Source organism: Falco peregrinus, chromosome 9, assembly GCF_023634155.1.
Source record: "Falco peregrinus isolate bFalPer1 chromosome 9, bFalPer1.pri, whole genome shotgun sequence".
NCBI lineage: Eukaryota > Metazoa > Chordata > Aves > Falconiformes > Falconidae > Falco > Falco peregrinus.
Genome location: NC_073729.1, coordinates 23,774,068 through 23,792,211, shown reverse-complemented (window position 1 = coordinate 23,792,211; position 18,144 = coordinate 23,774,068). Strand labels below are relative to the sequence as shown.

Genomic DNA, 18,144 nt, shown 5'->3' with positions numbered 1-18,144 from the left:
GTGGTGGGACAAGGGACAGCAGCATCACCAGGCCCATGGAGGAGCATGTCTGCACCCACAGTCCTTCCCCTGGGCTGCAGCCGCTGGCACAAGAGCTTGGTGCTGGAGGAGCCTGATGTCTTCTTTCTAGACCATGCTCAACCCCATGAATGAATGCAACCGTCATCCTTCATGTACAAAACCCCAGCAGACCTTGTTTAGTCTCTTGGCCTCCTTGAGGGACACGAGATCATGTGTGTGTCTTGAGCAGGGTTTGCCCCCAGGGTCCACCATAGGAGTGAAGATCCCACAACACTTCCTGGGGGGGATGGGAGGGCAAAGCATCTCTTTTTTCCCAACGTCCTTCATCCCAATCCACACACCCAGACTCCCTGAAACACGGTGGATACAGCCTTTGATGGGTAACATGTAGGAAGTGGCCCAGGGAGGCATGTGGGTGGAGAAGCTCTGGGTGCAATGGGGCTGTGACCCACCACCATCAGAGGGTGTTCTGCACCCATGGCCTCAGTGAGCCTGCGGCAGGCATAGACAGCAGCCGTGGGATACTCAGCCACAGGAGGGCAAGACAAAACCTGGTGTGAAGGGTGTGGGAAGGAGGAGGCATCACCAGAACCTCAGACTGCCACATCTTGTTTTGCAGCACTTCCAGGCTGCTGAATGCCACCCACGTACCCAGGCAGTCCCCAGCACCCATGGCCAGTGGCTGGCACGGCAGAGCATGGCACGGCTCTCCTTGCCACCACATTAAGGTCCAAGTGACCCATATCCTGTCCCATAGGCATGGCCACAGGGACCACGCAGCCCACACGTCTCTGGGACTTTGCATCCAGGGGAACTCTTGCTTTTAACCCAGTACTTCCATAATTTTCCCCAGAACATCTGCTTTTTTCCTCAGCAGGTTCACATTTTTCCTCAGATCCACATTTTCCCTCAGCAGATCTGCATCTTTCCCAAGTAGATCCCTATTTTGCCTCAGAAGACCTGTACTTTCCCTCTGCAGATCCACATTTTTCCTCAGTACATCCACTTTTGTCCTAGATTGAATTTTTTCCTCAGTAAATGTGCATTTTTCCTTAGTAGATGCCCATTTTGCCTCAGAAGATGTACACTTTCCCACAGCAGATCCACATTTTCCCTCAGTAGATCCACATTTCCCTCAGCACATCCACATTTCACACTGGCTAACCCAGGTTTTGCCACCACAGCCATATTTTACCTCAGCAAACCAGCCATGTGCCCACACTGTGCTGCTCCCGCCACTTGAAAACATGGCGCCTTCCCCTCCCCTCCTCTGCGCCCTACTTGAGGTGACAATGGTAAACTGAGCAGCAAACAGCTGTGGCTGGTGGCCTCCACCAGAGGTGGCCTCGTCACCGCTGCCGTTTCCCTCATCCCCAGGTCACGGCACCATCTTGGATCCTCTCAGCCTTCCGTGGCCACGGTCCGGAGCATCCTCCAGGCCCCTGTCTCCCACCCTGTTATTACCAGCGCTATAAAATTTAATTTCTTTTGTTTGTGACAAACTGCTGGCAGCAAACACGCCACATCCCACGTCGGAAACACTGCGTGGGAGGCAGGTGGCTGCCCTCCCCGCCTCTGCCGCCCTGCCCTCCTGGCCGGGACACACACGTGCACCCCAGTGCCGGCCATGCTGGCCAATCGTGCCGGGGCGGTGAGAGCGAGAACAAAAAAAACACTTTTTTTTTGCCAAGATACCGATCTAAGGCTTTCTTAGGCAGCCCCGACCATGAGGTTACACCACAGCAGGGCAGCCAGTGCTGCCCGCACCACCACTGCAGCCCTCCTTGCCAGCCCAAACAGCCCTGCGAGGGTCACGCCATTTTAATTAAGCGGAAAAAGAAGAAAATGTCGTGGTTTGTTGAGCCGCAAGCACCATGCTTCCCAGACACAGCTGGGAGAGGCAAGCACTGCTGCAGCCCCAGCTCATGCCTCTGTTGACCAGCAGCAGGGACACCTTGCAGGACGGCCACCCCTGCAGCAGCCACAGCCTTCTGAAACACAGGGATACAGGGGAAAAGGGGGGGAAAAATCCCTTTTTTCTCATTACACACCAGGGCAATGCCACACTTCCAGCTCCCCTGTTAAAATAACCGAAAAAACTTCCCAAAGGTGTTTGATTTATTGCTGTTGCAAGGTGCCTGCAAACCTGGCTGCAGCCCCCCGCCATCAGCCATCATGGGGGTCCTTCCCCACTGCTGCAGGACCGCCAGCCCCAGCAGAGCCCGCAGTGCCTGCAGTGCCCACAGTGCCTGGGCCGGCTTTGCTGTGCTTCCTGCCCAGCGTCTAGAGCAACCAAACCACAGCTGATCTGACCAGCAGCAGAGGCTCTTCAACACCACCTCCTTGTCACTAAAAATAGATGGAAGCGGTTAAAAAAAAAACACCAAAAAACACAAAAAACTGAGAATGATATCTGCTTGACCATCAAAGAGAAAACACATTCATTTTGAGGCAGGAGCACCTGAGAGGAGAGCTTTCAGGTTGTATTTTCTCTTTCTGCTGCAGATGGGCTTGGTTTTCTTTGAAAACAGATGAAATATGTCATTGTCACCAGCCAAAGGTAACTGCCTGAGGCATCTCCAGGGCTTGGGGCTGGAAAGCAATGCTGTGATCAATCGGGTCAGAACAAACGACTCATTTTCCTTTTGAGCTTGCTACCGTTTGTTTCCTATTTGTACAGAAAGAGGCAGAACTTGTGGGCTGAAACGTGCATGCTTGCCCCACCACTCATCTGAGAACTTGGCATTCATTGCAGGAGTGGGCTGCACTGACGAGCACAAGCAGTAGCCTTGCTGCTACCCTGCAGCACCTGGATCTGGGCAGAGCAGCGTGCCACAGCTCTCCGGACCTGGCATCTCCAGCCTGCAGCTCTGCAGGGTACCATCTTGGCCAACTATAAAAAAAAAATGCTTAATTTCTGCGTGTTATAAACGAGAAAATGTGTTGCAACTAACTGCTGGTGAGGCTCGCATTGCAAACACTGCTCTGCTAACAGAGGCGTTCTTTCAGAAGTTTTTATCAAAACAGCAATGGAAATGTTGTATGAGGAGTATTTGAGGCCGGCGATCAGACAATACATCTGACACGTTATAGCTAACGTGTTTACCTGAGGCCACTGGAAAATTTTTCACCGAAACCTTAAGTTAAATTCACACTGCCTGTTGCTGAAAGCAATCCTTGGTCAAGCTCGCTCACCACAGAGACATATATAAAAATCAGAGACATTTAGAAGACTTTATTTGACCTCAAAAAAACATATGCTTTTTTTTGACCCCTCTGGCCAAACGGAACAATTGCAACAAGAAGAGAAAGGGCTGGGAAAGAGTTCAATAAAATGATCCAAAGAGCAGGAGAAAGACGCGACATGCAACTGTCCGCGATGTCAAACTAGGAATTGTGTTTCTTTGAAAAAATATGCCCTAGATCTCCGATGTAAGATTTGAAAAAAATGGCTGCAGCTCAAGCTTCCAGCCATCAGGATTTTACAGTGCAGCACTTTGGGAACCTTCTCCTTGTTTTGGGAGTCTTTCACAAGCCCAGGGATACAGATGTCTCAGCCCTGGTCAGAGCAGGGCTCTGCAGCTGCCCTGCTGTTCTCAGTGGCTTTGTGCAGGTGGAGAGCAACATCTGGGGGCTGAAATGATCTGCACTACATTTCTGCTGTGGCCAAGCCACCATGGCAGAGCCATACCGACCGCTGGCCGGGGGCTGCCCCACACCACACGCCTGGGGCTCTGGCCGCAGCAGGCTGGGTGGGGCAGGGGTCTGGTTAACGGCAGGCACAAGAGTTTTGCAGCGTGCATCTGGTAGCTTTTAGCAGCTGGTCCAAGCTCATCTGGCTTTCTTTTCTAAGCCTTATCCCTAGTGTCTTACATGGCTCGTTAGCCAGTAAAATTACATACACCTTGAAACTCAGTGCAACATCCCTGAGAAGCAGCAGCAAGGGCTTCAGCAGTTTATCAAATACTGTTTCATTTCCCAGTACTCAGCAAATACATTTGCAAAATTGTGCTATTTTGCCTGTCTTCCTTGCTGAAACAATTGTTTTAATTAATTAATGGGAAAAAATATTGTTGTGCTAATGACAACTTGCAGTCTTAGGTACAAAAACAGCAGCACACTCGCACACCATAGCTGGGAAGACAGACAGCTACTGAGAGTCGCGCTATTTAAGTGACTGTCATGTTTTCTCTGTAGCACCACAAGCTGTGCTGGGGAAGGGTAGGTTTAGCATGGAGCACCCATGGGTGCGGGCTGCAGATGCAAGATTCCCTGCTGGGTAGGAGCAGGTCGGCTCACACCAAGGGCAGAGGTCTCTGCCCTGCCAGGATCTGCTGTGCATCCCACCACTGCTGAGTTCGGGCACTAAATAGCTGTGCTCCGGGGAAAGCACAGGTGTTAAAACACACACAGTCAGAGCAGAGGAAGACATCTTGGATCATGAGTATTCCTTTTCTGCTTTTAATTAAGTGCAAGAAAAAACAGAAGAATGTGCAAGTGCCCCCCTTCCTTCTTTTCTCATGCAAACAATAGCAGCGGTAAGAGACAAGGAGGGTTTGAGCAGTGCAGCCTCTCCAAGCTCACTGGGCCACACTGATGAGTTCATTACAGGTATCGCCTAGTCCCTGAGCAGCCCGGGCTGAGGTAACCCCCTGTGACACAAACAGGGAGGAAAACAAGAGCCCTGAGCAGTGAGACTGGAAAGGCAGAGCATGCAGGGAAGGAGATGGGCTCACAGCCTCCCTGCAGGCATCCGTCCCTCGGGAACAGGCGAGCCGGAGCCAGGGACAAGGAGGAGATCTCCACTCGTTGCAGCAGGACCCTGGGCCTGTTGCACCTGGGAGCCACTCTGGCACCAGGACCTCCACTCTGAGCCCAGTTTGAAGGATGTGACTTGGTTGGCTAAATATACCCTTCAAATGGCCAGCTGGTATATTTATATATATTTATAAATATATATAAATATATATATTTATTTATTCATATTTATAAATATACCTTTCAAATACCACTGGTGCTGGTACTGAGGCACTTCCTGCACTCATCGTTGCCTTTGCTGGTGCAGAGGGACACACACGCTGCACGCTGCAGCAGAGGAGGTTTTGCAGATGGTTCCCACCAAAGAGATCCTGTGCAGATATCTACACCAAGGCTACAGCGAGCTCCCAGTGTCGCAGCTTTTCCCAGGGGTAACATGGCACTGTCACACAGAGCCTGGAAAGAGCTGGGCTGCAGCTCCACAACCCCTCTGCCATCACACAGGGTTTCCTGGAAAGGGGCACTGAAGAAGATGGTGAACCCAACCCAGGTCCTTGAGCCACCAGACTGACCCCCTCCACCACCACCATTGCTCACCTGCGCAGCCCCATTTCAGCTCAGAAACCAGGACATGGGGTTCTTTACACCCTCAAAAGCAGGGCTCAGCACCGAGCAGAGTGAGACAGGGGCAGCCCAGGGCACTGGTGGGGCTGAGGGAGAAACACAGGCTGGAGCACACCAGGAGCTGTCAGAGACTCTGCAGTGGCCGATGGAAACCACCCTTTGCAGAGGCAGCGAGGAGCGCAGCTTGCCCCACAGCTGTGTGTCCTGCCTTATACATGCACTGCTCCAGCTCCACAGAAATGTGCTGTGCCCCTCCAGACCAAGGGACACTGCCTCAGGTGCACCTGCACCCTTTGGTAGCACCCCCATTTTCATGGCGGGCAGTGTTCCGCCTTATCCTTTGCTCTCCTCTGTTCTACAACCAAAATGGCTCTTTCGGGCACACCAAGGATAAATGAAAGATCAAAATAAATCACTCCTCTTCCAGATCTGCTCTCTTTAAAGCCGTGAGGTGCAGAGGCTGCTCTCCACTCTGGGTTTGGCCTCTGCCGCCTCAGCTGGCGTGGCTTTAGGGTGGAGGGGGATGTAGACATATGCCACAGCCCTTGGTCAGAGCAGGACAGAGCTTTGCCTGTGCTCAGGCTTCATTCAGAGGCAGCATTTAGGAAACACACTTTTTTGGTGGGTTGGGTGGAAATGAGGGTCTTCTGCTTGTTGAACTGAGGAATTAGACCTCTCCATCCTCTCAGGGGCACAGAGAGGGGAAAGCAGAGTAGCTTCATGCCCAGGCTGGACCCAGACACTGGAGGATGCTCTGCAGCTCCCGCAGCCACAGCATCCCTCCTCACCACCCTCTCTATCTAACAGGGGCCGGGCACTTTCTCATTTTCAAATGAGTCAAGAGAACCACTAAAACGCAGAGTTGGGTTGGGTTTTTGGTTGGGTTTTTGTTGGGTTTTTTTTTGCTTCACTTCTCTTTGCCGCCCTGTCTGTCCATCGTGTAATGGAAATTTTACCACAGACGCTCGCGATGAACAAACAGGAAGCCAGCAGAAAGTGCGGCAATTCGCTGTAGCCCGGCTCAACTCAGCTGAGTGACACGAAAGGCCATAAAAGCCGGCATGGGGGTGGCAGGGTGGAGGAGAGCAGGCGAGAGGGGCCAGGCAGCTGGCGCAGGGGAGCTGGCTTCTGCCTCGCCTCCCCGGGGACAGCGTGGGTTTGCAGGTAAGGCAGGTGCTGCCCTGCGTCTTCTTTTTCTCCCTTCTGCAGAAATGATTTCTAATTATTCTTGGAAGGCCTTACTGCGTTTCTGCTCAGCTCCCTCTTGCAATGGGGGATGCTGGGAGCAGTTTACCGCTGCTTCATTGCTCTGTCCCAAACTTACTAAAAATTAACCTTGCTTGGAGAAACTAATTCTGTTTGGCTTTTCCTCTTTTTTTTTTGTCTTTGCAAGCCCATCATGTAAAGCTTAAAAAAACCCCAAACCCCTAAAAACCCCTAAAAAAAGCCCATCACAGATTTCCAACACAGGCATTTGAGAAGCTAAAGCTGTGCTGTGGCTCTGTAGTTCCCTTCGTTCTTGCCTGAAAGATTTTTCTTTCCTTTGCTCCTGGGCAAATCCAGTATCATTCTGTTGAAATAGTCTTGGCTGTGTATGGGGTACCTAGAGGTGCACCTGGCTCAGTCCATACCATACACGTGGGAATGTGTTAGGATCCAAACAAAGCAAGAAATCCGGAAAGGGGTTGAAAATGGATCACAGATTGCTCTGTGCCTTTTTCTGACAGCTTTCTAGGCCCGCTCACATCTTGCACGGAGCTTGTCAGTGCCGATCTTAAAAAATCCTTCCCTTTGTCTTTGTAGTTAGTTCACTCATCTTACTTGATGAGCTTTTAACATTCATTTTTCCACACTTATGGCAAATCACTCTGCCGTGAGGCTGCCAGATACAGCAGCCAGACATCCCTATCATCAGAGAAGCAATTTTCCATCCCATAGTATTAGGAAGCCAAACCAAAAAAACCCACCCTGTCACCTGCAGAGATGGGCAGAAGATTTTTGTGTTACTGAGATTCCAAATCCAGGGCAGACCCTGCAGAAGCACACCCTGCCGCTCCTGCTGCTTGCATGGGTGCTGCCGTCTGCAACCACGGGAGCGGCTGCTGCGGAGGGGAAGGACAGCTGTCTTCCCTCTCTCGGATGCTGATGGCCCAAGGAAACACAGCAAGGGAAGTGCATTAGGAGTGAAGATTATTTGAAGATAATGAGGTGCTAGAGAATTTCCTGGGGTGCAGGCAGACTCTCCATTGGTGGTGTTCCCAGGAACAGGCAGCTCTCAAAAATCGTTAAGGCAGAGTTAACCACACAGCCCGTGCCAAGCTCAGACCCATCCTGAGCCCAACCTTTTCGGTCCCCTGCAGCCCCATATGTGGTTCTGCACATTCCCAACCCTGGGCACTGCAGCCCTGAGCTGCCGTGTCCCCATTTAACAGTGGCACTGGGTGATTTCAGCTCAGCTCATGGAGCCCAGTGCTCTGCCCCACACAGCCAGATGCAAACCTCTGCACCAGGCGAGCTGGGCTGTTCCCAACTCATTACGCATGTTGAAATGCAGCCGATGCCTGTTCAAGCAGGTGTGCAGCTTTCCCGCTCTGTACAGCCCCCATCATGTGCTTACCAATGGCTGCAGTGCACCCAGGCATGCACCTCCTTTCTTTGAAAAAAAAAAAAAAAATCTACACAGGAGAGAAGTAGGGCCAGGATTTCAAAGGGCCTGCACTCACATGGCTACCCTCCTCCCTGCTCCCATCAAGGTAGAGGGGGAAGTTTTCCTCCACTGCTGAGCATGGGACCCTGTGCATCCCAGGCTGCTCAGGAGCATGGCACGGCGTCCCACGCTCAGCGGTGAAGGCCGTGACTATCCCTGCTTCTTCCCAACCTCGCTGAGCCCATGCATATGGCTTGACTGGAGCTGGTTCGCACCGACCACTCTCCCTGGGTCCCTGCATGATGCAACTCACACTCCCAGAGGCCCTGGGCACCTCCTGCCGTTTGCATCGGTGGCTGGAGAGGGGCCCGGCTCCGAGTCTTGTATGCACGGCATGAGCCCTCCTGCCTGCCTTCTGCAGCTGCAAAAACCTGCAGGGCCACAACCAGTTCCTGACAGGAGCAAAGGCCTTTGGCTGGTTCAGTCTGAATCAGGAGATGCCCATGTGCTGCAGCAGTTTGGCTTGATCAAGTAACTCAAAGCCCCCATGGGAGCATGCAGGGCCAGCTGGCTGGGGATGTTAGGAGGATCAAGTAGGTCCCACAGGCAACCCCACCATAAAATCAGAGTCACAATGCCGCCTGCGAACACAGACAAGAATATCCACTGCTGGCTGTTAAACCCATGGACGCGGCCATTCAGCTGGCCCATGGCTGCATGTCCCCAGCCTGGGGACATATCCCTCCTGCTGCTCCTCTAGCACCTGCTTTGGGATGCCGAGCCCAGAAGGAGTCCTGGATGCTGCTGTGAGCCACCCCAGCAATGTGCAATGGCAGGAACAAAAATGAAGGTGAAAGCATGGGGAGCAAGCTGCCAGCCCAGCTCAGGCAGTGTGCAGGCAGGGGTTCAGCCCTGCCAGACACCCCTTTCCCTCTTCAACAGCCTTGACCCCGTGCATCAAGGTGGCTCCAGGGGAAAAACTCCCACCAGCATCCCTTTGGGAAGGGGCTGCTCCATGGAGAGTCCAGGGGCTGAGCCGGGCTGGAAAGGAGCTGAAGTGCCACTGTGGGAAGGCAGAACCAAGGGGTTGCTTCTCTGCTTTGTCTTCCAAATTGCTCAAAGGCTGGGGGGTCTGGGTGAGCACATGGTGTGGGGCACAGGGCATGGGGTACAGGGCACAAGGCATGGGGTTCAGTGGCTGCCCAAGCGAGGGGCACCTCGAGGACTGTCTAACCTGAGAATGGTGAAACATAAGGGTCAATCTCAGGTTCGTCAGCCCATGAGATGTCTTCTCCAGAGCAAGGATGGGCAGCGCTGGCCCCCACCAACACCCCACAGCCACCCCCTCCACCTGCCACATGGGGATGCACGGCGGGGAGCAGAGGGGCACCACAGCTTGGTCTGCCGCCTTTCCCCGATACACACATGAGCCCTAGCACGGCTGTTTGTGACGGTGGGGAAGGACTGGGGTGGGTGCCTGCCAGCCCCCAAGGAGCAAAGGGAGGAAAGTGGCTGGCAAATCCTACCCATTCCCTAGGAGAAGCTGCTGGAAGTTCGGCCACGCTTTAGTTCCAAAGCTGTCATGGTCGGTGAAACAGCAGCTGCCGCGTGCAACTTGCTGTTCACGAGACAGAAGGCTCTGAGAGTTAAAAGCGCCTAATTAGGAACCTCTCTGACTCCCACCAGCTGCGAGGCCGCCGGATCCATGCCTCTGCGAGCCAATAAGCGCAGCTGAGGGGTGAATTTGGCATCCTTGAAAGCATCATTAACACGTCGCTCCTCGCACTCCTGACTAAAGGAAGAGACAGTGACATCCCTAAAAGTGACGATAATAAATCCCCAGGCAGCATGCGGGGCCCTTCAGTGCTGGATGTGTCAGTAATTTATGAAGGGAGCAGGAAAAAAGATACTATTTTTTAAAAAAATTTCCAAGTTGAGCTTCCTAAATAAAACACAAGGACAAGACGCACTTGTTGGATTCACTGACTTTTCTACAATTAAATGACTAATCCTAAAGCACATGAACTGAAAGAAAAAACAGTCTAAAGCATTAGCAGCCCTAGTGCTGGCCGTGGGGGTCACAGATGAACGGAGCTGCATCTCCCCATGTCTGCACCTGGCTGTGAGGCTGTCAGTGCAGGAGCAGCTCTCTCTGCCCAGAGCCACTGGCTCGCTTCTCCCGAGCCAGGGTGGCCCCCAAAGCCCCACAGGTGACGTTCCAGGCATCAGCCCCTCCTGCTGCAGCTCTCCCCCTGCAGCCCCTGGCCCTCCTGAGTGCTGTTTCTGCAGAGCAGCCCTAGGACATGGGGCAAAAAGAGTTTTGCAGAGAGAGCCCAGCCCCACTTGCAGGGGGCAGCCAAAATCACTGCTGTTGGGACCCCCGGGCATGGGCTGCCCCTAAGACCGAGGGCTCCCTGGCTGTCAGTGCCTGGCTCTGCCACCTCAACTCCCGCAGCTCTGAGACATCTGGGGTCACTTATCCTCGTGCTTGGCCTGTGTAAAAATAAGCTGCGATTCACTTGCATGTGTTATACCAATGCTGCCCCATGACAGAGAGCAGCTGGACAGGCAGGGGAGCACCAGGCAGGCAGGGGAGCAGCTGGGTTGGCAGGGCAGCACCAGCATGCGCTAAGTCCTGACCCAGCTTCAAGAAGACTTAAAACCATGCCAGGACCCCCACAAGTCAGCTCCATTCCCCTGTGCTGGCACTCCCCGGGGCCAGGGCTCCTGTCACTGGTGGAGCCATTCCCCTCTCCTGATGGGATCTGGGGGGTCACATTTGCCCACAGCTCCCAGCAGGTTGGGCAGATGCCCAGGGAACTGTGGGCAGGGCAGCAGGAGCCCGCATCCAAGGGCTCCTGCAGCGCGGTGGGGACCGGCTCAGTGCCTGGCACAGCTGCGGCACGGGGTCAGGCTTTGGGGCACAGAGGGAAAAGCAGGCTCAGGTGGAGCGCTGGAAATTACAGCTGTTCTCGATGATTCAGTAAAGAAAAGGACTTACAAAATACACCACGCACAAAGCAAGTGGGAGGCAGATGCTACCCGCTCCTGCCTGCCCGAAGGCCACTTTGCTTCTGCTAGGAGTTGAGAGGGTGTGGGGGGACCCCCAGCTCACCTCCCCCCCAAATCCCCTTCACCCTTTCCAGTGACCCTCCAGAAAGCAGCAAAGCCTATGTTTTTTGGGTGGCTCTTGACCTGCGGGAGGACGTGGGGTTCTTGCTATTCATTCAAGTTCTATTTAATGTGGGTTGCTTTGTTTTTTTCCCCTTCTCTTGAAATGTTTATTTCTCATGAGAGAATTTTAGTTTTAGAGACAGCAGCACTTTTGCAAGATGAAGTGATTGCTGAGCTCCAAGTGCCGAATAATGAAAGCTCCAGCAGGGAGGGAGGAAAAGGCAAATGAATCACATGCATGAATCCCTTGGACCCCGATTTGCACCCAGAGGTGTGCGTCTGCTGGGCGATCAGGCCAGGGAAGGAGCATGCCTTTTTTGCTTCACCAAAGGTGCTCCAGAAACACATTTACGCTTCTGAAGTGAAGTTTTCATCTGCACAACACTAGATGAATCACTCGGAGGAGCTGGGGAAGGTGTCGGGGCTGCCTTTGCTGGGCAACTTCCAAAGGAGCTGCGGTCACCAGTGGGGAAAACCTTCCCTGTGAAACAAAGTGGTGCAGAGCTCCGGGCTGATCCCATGCGTGTACCCCACACGGCATGCATGGCCCTGCGGGGGGTGGGGGGCTCCGTGGGGGTTTCCAGGGGACTGAGTGTGAATTTGTGGCAGAGTGCTTGGAAACACGTCCCAGTGGGATGCGGGAATGAGGGTTTGGTCCTGTTGCACCATCGTTGTACACGGTGGGTCTGTTATGCACACACACACACCCACACACACACACCCACACACCCCCTCTGACCCCTCCTGGAACCCCCTTATCTCCTGAACACCCCCACCCCTCTGACACACAGAGAAACCCCCTTGAACCATCTGTGCCCACTTGCTTACACACCCTGCACACCTCCCACCCCCCATGTCCCCCCCGATAGCTCCAAAACACCTCCCTCACCCCACCATACCCTGTGTACCCCCAGATTCTCTCCACATGCCCATGAACCCCGCATCCCCCACCAGACTCCTACCCTTGCACCCCCCGGATCCCTGTGTCACCCCAGACTCTCCTCCTGTGATCCCCATGTCCCCCCAGACACCCACGCCCCACGATCCCCCATGTTCCCCTTAGACTCTCCCCTGGTACTCCATGTCACCCTAAACTCCCCCCCCAATCCCCTGTGTCCCCCAGACTCACCCCTCACGACCCCCGGTGTCCCCCAGACCCTCCCCACAGTCCCCGTGTCCCACCCCAGACTCTCCCCCTGATCCTCCATGTCATCCCAGACTCTCCCCCCAGGTCCCCCGTGTCCCTCAGACCCTCCCCCGATCCCCCGTGTCCCCCAGACCCTCCCCCCAGCATCCCCTGTGTCCCCCAGACCCTTCCCACGATCCCCGTGTCCCACCCCAGACTCTCCCCCTGATCCCCCGTGTCCCCCCAGACCCTCCCCCCAGGTCCCCCGTGTCCCCCAGACACTCCCCCTGATCCCCCCCGTCCCCCAGACCCTCCCCCCACGGTCCCGGTGTCCGCCGGGCTCCCCCCACCCCCGCGGCCGTTCAGCACCGCGGACAGCTCCCGCCACCCCGCGCCGCGTCACGGGGCCCCGCGCCGCCCGGTATAGCGCGGTCACGTGAGTCCCGCCGCCGCCCCTATATAGCGCGGTGGCGGGCGGGCGGCGCGGTGCGGTGCGTCTTGCCGGGCGGAGCGGCGGCGAGCGGTGAGCGCGGCCGGGGACCCAGGACAGGGAACCCCCGGGAGGTGTCCGGTCCTGGGGGTATGAGGGTCTCATGACGGGGTTGGAGGGTCCCAGGTCCCGGGGGTCCCGTCCCAGCTTCTGTGGGTGTCGCATGCTCGGGGGAAGACCCGGTCCAAGGTGGGGGGGCTGTCCCACTCGGGAGCAGGGGTGTCCCATACCTGGGTGGGGGGGGTTCCAGCGCCCGGGTGTCCTGTTCCAGGGACTTGAGGGAGGGAGGGGTCTCCATCTGTGGGGGGTAGGGGTCCCGTCCCGGGGAGGTTCTATCCCCAGGGGTCTTACCCTTGGGGCGGGGGACTCCCATGGTGTGAAGCCTGCCGGGTGCCCCCTGACTGCAGCGGAGGGGTGCGGGGGGCTGGGGTGGGGGGGCTCTTGCAGGCATCTGGCCCCGGAGCGGCTGCGATGCGGATCAGGATGATTTCGGCTGCCTCCGTCCTCGTCCTGCTCTTCCTGCCCTCGGAGACCTGCTCGCCCCTGCAGTGGCCCCGCGGCCCGTCCCGCAGGCTGACCCTGGTCCCCCAGCCCATCTGGGAGCCCTGGCCGGGAACCCCACCATCCCCGGTCCCTGCTGCCGGCCCCCTGCCCCAAAGACTGTGCCAGCCCCGTGGGGCAGAGCCCACCCCGGCCCCCCGCAGCGCACGGGGGCTGCAAACCGGCAAGAGGCGAGATGGCAAACCCAACTCGCTGGATCTTACCTTCCACCTCCTGCGCGAGTTCCTGGAGATGTCCCGGGAGGAGAGACTGGCCCAGAAGGCGCTCAGCAATAAGCTCTTGCTGCAGAGTATAGGAAAATGAGGGAGGGTCGTGGGGGGGAATGAAGGAGACCGACCCCATAGTGAGCAGCCATGGCAGAGCAGAGAAGAGGGGGGGATGCTGCTGCCCAACCAGGGGCTGGAGCTGTGCCCAGGGAGCCCCCCATTGCCCAGCGGGGTTCCAATTGCTGCGTCCTGCGTGTTGCTCTTGCTGTTGTCATTAAAGTCGCCCTCGCACCTGCCGTGCTCTTGCATCCTACGTGGGGCTGGTAAAGGTGACCCTTTCCTCTGCTCCCTTTTGGGGTGGGGGTGGGGGCGGGGGGTATCCTTGATTTTGAGCCCTCTGGATCTGTCCCCTTTGCAGACACAGGGTTTGGGAATGCTTTGACATATCAGTTGCAGCAGTCACAGGTAGCGAGCACCCCTTCCCCTCCCAGAGCTGCTCAGTCCCTAGCACCACCCTTGGACCCAAACCAGGTCTCCCCAAAACCACCGGAGCAATCCCAGATGCATCCCTACATGAAAGGTGCAAGCACAAAGTGCTCTGAGTGTGCAGCTTGTGCCTCTCAGGTGGGAGAAGCAGAAGCTGCGCCATTCGGCAGCCATGGGAGCACAGGATGAACACGTGTGCACATGCATGCATGTGAAAACACACGCATTTCACATGAAAACATGTGAAAACCCACCATCAGCTGCACAATAAGAAGTGCGGTTGCACAAACAGCTCTCTGCACCAGGACAGGGCCATGCGTGCTGCGGAGGGGCTTGTGGTCATTGCTGCAGGAGGGTCTCGAGTTGGTTGGGCTGTGGCATTGGTGACTGTGTCCCACCACAGCCCGTTGGCATCACCCGTGAGTGATTGGCATCACCTGTGAGCCCATCGCCATCGTCTACAAGCCCATTGCCATCACCCATGTAGCCAGGCACCAGCATCCCCCAGGGACCTGAAGGTCCCTCATCCTCCTCCCAGGGCTGTGCTAGCACCAGCTCTGATGCCGACAACCAAAGTATCCTGGAGAGCAGCCTTGGGTCTCAAAGCAGGTTCAATCTTCCCTGAAGCTGGTGGTTACATGGGATGGAGCTTCTCCTCACACTGCTGATGCACTGCAGTGGCATTTTGGGCTGGGCTGGGCTGGTGGGTGTTTCTGTCAAGGTGCATTTTCTCTCATTATGAAAAAAAGGTAACGGAGACCAGAGGCAACCACACACAGCCTGGGACAGCCAGAGCGGCTCAGGAGCACCTTTAACCCTCTCCAGAAAGCTGGGACCTCGCTGAGCAGGATGGGGGTCAGCTGAGGCTCCTGACCTGGCAGGAGGAAGATGAGGAGGAGGATTTCTGCTGCTTGCAGGGTGCTGGCTGCCCCATCCCTGGGTGCCGGCCAGCTGGGGCCAGAGCAGCCACATGTCCTGCAGCCGCAGAGCCCTCCCAGGGCTTTTCCTCCTCCAGCTCTGCCGCGAATGGCTCCAAAAACCGCCGCGTCCTGGCCTCGCAGCACATCTGCGCCTTTCAGAGCCACAGCTGGTGGCTCAGGACAAGGTTTACAGAAGCCTGAGCCTGTGGCTCCTGGAGGAAGATGAGCATCCGTCTAAGAGATTTCCTGACTGCATCAAGCAGCAAGAGCATCACAGCCCCCACCAAGGGGTCCTGGCCCCCTCCCTCCTCACACTGTGTGCACTGGGGCACAGACCCCCCCAGCACCTCAGTCCCCCTCCCCAAACACAGCCCCGTGCCCAGAGCGGCCGTTCCCACGGCAGGCTGTGCCCGTGCTGCCGGTGTGGGCTGTGCTGCAGCACTGGGGCAAGACGGAGCTGAGCTGGGCTTGGGGAAGGCTCCTGGGCATGGCCCATGGTGGTGGGGTGTTTGCTCTGCCACATCCCCTGAGAGAAGGGTGAAAAGTGTCCTGGGATGGTGCACAGAGCCCACTGCAAACTGTGGGTCCTCGGTGTCCCCTCCCCACGGCCAGCCTATCCCTGGGTGACTGACTGGGTTGGGGACAGACAGAGAAGACCTCTGGCACCCCAGGGACATGAGGGAGGGGACAGTAAGGGATTGGTGACTGGTTAGGACAGAAATCAAAAGATCGGACCATGCCAAGATGGGCGCAGGGGAGAGGTGCCACGGCAGAGTGACGCCGGCGAGGGCCACGTCCCCAGACGGAACAGCTTTGCCTTGGCTTTGTGAGCCCAGCCCAGGCCCTGCACCCGGGCCTGGCTTTCCCCAGGGATTTTCTGCCCCAGCAGCAATTTTCCTTTGCCCGGCAGTGCCTTTTCCAGGTGAGGCCACAGCAGCTGGCAGTCCATGAGCCAAACACCGGCTTTCAGTGAGAGACTGCTGCAGCCCTGGCTCCACATCGTGGCGTCCTCGCCCCTGCCCAGCCACCCTCCCTGGTGACCCTGTGCTTCCCTGGCCTCTCCGGCTGGCCTATGTGGTGCCGAACTTCACTGCCACAGTCCCTAAGAGTGTGATTCCCAAGTTGTGCCGGACGGGATGAGCCGAGGACACGCTGCTGGCAGGCAGGCAGAGGCAGGACATCACTCAGCTGCTGGCACACGGGCAGAGCATCCTTCAGCCGCCAGCCCAGGGACCGCCGTTTGCCTTTAGCATTTCAAAGTGACGGGAAATCGAAGGTTCGCAGGCCGCAGCAGTCCCAGCGGTGGGAGCAAACAGCCCCGCTGCGCTGCGGGTGAGAGCCAGGAGCCTGCCCACAGCGAAGGGCCACGGGCGGGTACCAGGTCTTGTCCTGAGTTGGGGTGAAGATGAAGTGGCCCATGATGCAAACCCCGAAGCGACAGGTAAAGGGGTTTAATTTGTTACAAGGGGGAAACAATCAATGAAAAGTAACCAAAAGTCCCAATATAAATAAAATAAAATAAATACATAACCAGAAGAAAATGGCATTTTATCTAAAGAGCCAGCCCCCAGCTTGCTCCCCCAGCACCCCGAGGGCAGTGCAGCCACGAGGTGCCCGATGACGGGACACCTTTTCCCAGAAGGCAGCCGGAATGGTCTCTGCTGATGTGTCCAACCTCAGGCTGCCAGCGGGAGCGGTGCCCTCTGTGCCCTGCCCACGCCGTGCCGGGTGTTCCCAGCCACAGGTGACCCACCGCAGGGCACGGTGCGATGGGGGCCCATCCTCGGCTGTCAGCACAGCTGCCCAGGGTCACCGAGGTGCCCTGTCGTGGTGGCTCCGGGACGTGGCCCAGCTTTGGTGCGAGGGGCGGGAGGTGGGAGGCAGCTCCCCCGGGATCCCGTCCTGCTGGGCAAGGGCTGGAGTGGGACCGGGCACAACCACAGCTGTGCCCACGTCGAGTCCCGCCAGGGAGCAGAGGCCAAGCTGGAACCGCCGAGTTTGTCCTTCCCTCCTCCCGGCAGATTTCCACCAAACACAGAATTTACCTTCCCAGAATGCGTGATCCCTGGGAAGCCAGTGTGGGTGACAGAAGCTGCTGGTGCCACCATGCAGGAAGGGCAGCCACCACCCACGACCAGCAGGGCTTGGGGACGAGTCTTGTAGCAGCCTTCGCACATCTTTTCCTTTTGTTCTGTCTCTCCCACCAGCAACACCAGGAGAACACCCCATCCCCAACACCGCGACCTGCAAGAAAGGCCATTCCTGCTGCAACCACGGCAGCCCAAGCGGCCAGCCCCTGCCCTGCGGCCGGGCGATGGATGGTTCCTCGCGCCACCTGGCAGCTCGGAACTTGTCCTTACACCCCAAATACCTGCCACGGTCCGGCATCATATAAAGGTCTTTGGCCTTTAACATTCAAAACACAGCAGGGAGCCGGCGGTGGTGCGAGGGGGCAGCAGGAGCCGTGCAGCCCCTGCCCCAGGGACCCCGCACCCATCCATGGCTGGGGAGCCACCGCGCACCATGACGTGTCCGTCCGGGGACAGCAGGAGAAAGACCTGTCCCACATCCCACCTACCCGCGTCCCTCGGTCACGCAGGTCCCTCCTCTAGTAACAAGGAAAGAAGCCGATGCACTTTTCTGCATTGAAAACATTTATTTTACAACAGTGGTTTCAGATAACTTAGCAATCTTTATTTTAGTTTATATTCAGACATACAATACACAAATTACCATGCTAAAACATAAAATAATTCCTTCTGCCGTAACTGCGTGTATGTACAGGAGTTCAGTAGTATCGAGTGTTACAATCCACAGAGTTCAGACAGCCACATCTACTTACATACAAGTCAAAGTATGGTCCTTTAGTAACATAACAAAATATATATATGTCTATATTATAATTGTTTTTCAGATGCATTTATACTTCGATTGTGGTGGGGTTTGGTTTTGGTTTTTTTACAATTTTTTTTTTCTTTTTTAAAGATGGGCTCCCCCCCCCCCCCCCCCCCCCGAGTTGAAGTGCAGTGCAAACACAGAGCGCGTTCTCTTCTGGCGTCCTCAGCTCCCTCAAGCTTTGTGAAAAGGCCAACACAGCCAAACCCCACGATGAATTACTTAGTTCAGGGCCT

The 18,144-nt window shown here is 56.1% G+C and overlaps 1 protein-coding gene and 1 long non-coding RNA gene across 2 annotated transcripts; both read left to right on the top strand.

Moving 5' to 3' along the window:
- Window positions 1-6,353: 6,353 nt before the first annotated feature.
- Window positions 6,354-10,015, top strand: LOC129785204 (uncharacterized). The gene is made up of 2 exons (XR_008748879.1): window positions 6,354-6,567; window positions 9,737-10,015. It is a non-coding gene; the product is annotated as an uncharacterized LOC129785204 (long non-coding RNA).
- A 2,678-nt stretch (window positions 10,016-12,693) lies between these two features.
- LOC129785174 (corticoliberin-like) lies at window positions 12,694-13,903 on the top strand. Its single transcript, XM_055814356.1, has 2 exons — window positions 12,694-12,873; window positions 13,288-13,903. The coding sequence occupies exon 2, from the start codon at window positions 13,312-13,314 to the stop codon at window positions 13,702-13,704; it is 393 nt and encodes a 130-aa protein (XP_055670331.1). The 5' UTR covers window positions 12,694-12,873; window positions 13,288-13,311; the 3' UTR covers window positions 13,705-13,903.
- The last annotated feature ends 4,241 nt before the right edge of the window (window positions 13,904-18,144 follow it).

Bases quoted from the DNA above. Each gene is read 5' to 3' on its own strand.
- LOC129785174 (XM_055814356.1), top strand. From the start codon at position 13,312: ATGCGGATCAGGATGATTTCGGCTGCCTCCGTCCTCGTCCTGCTCTTC.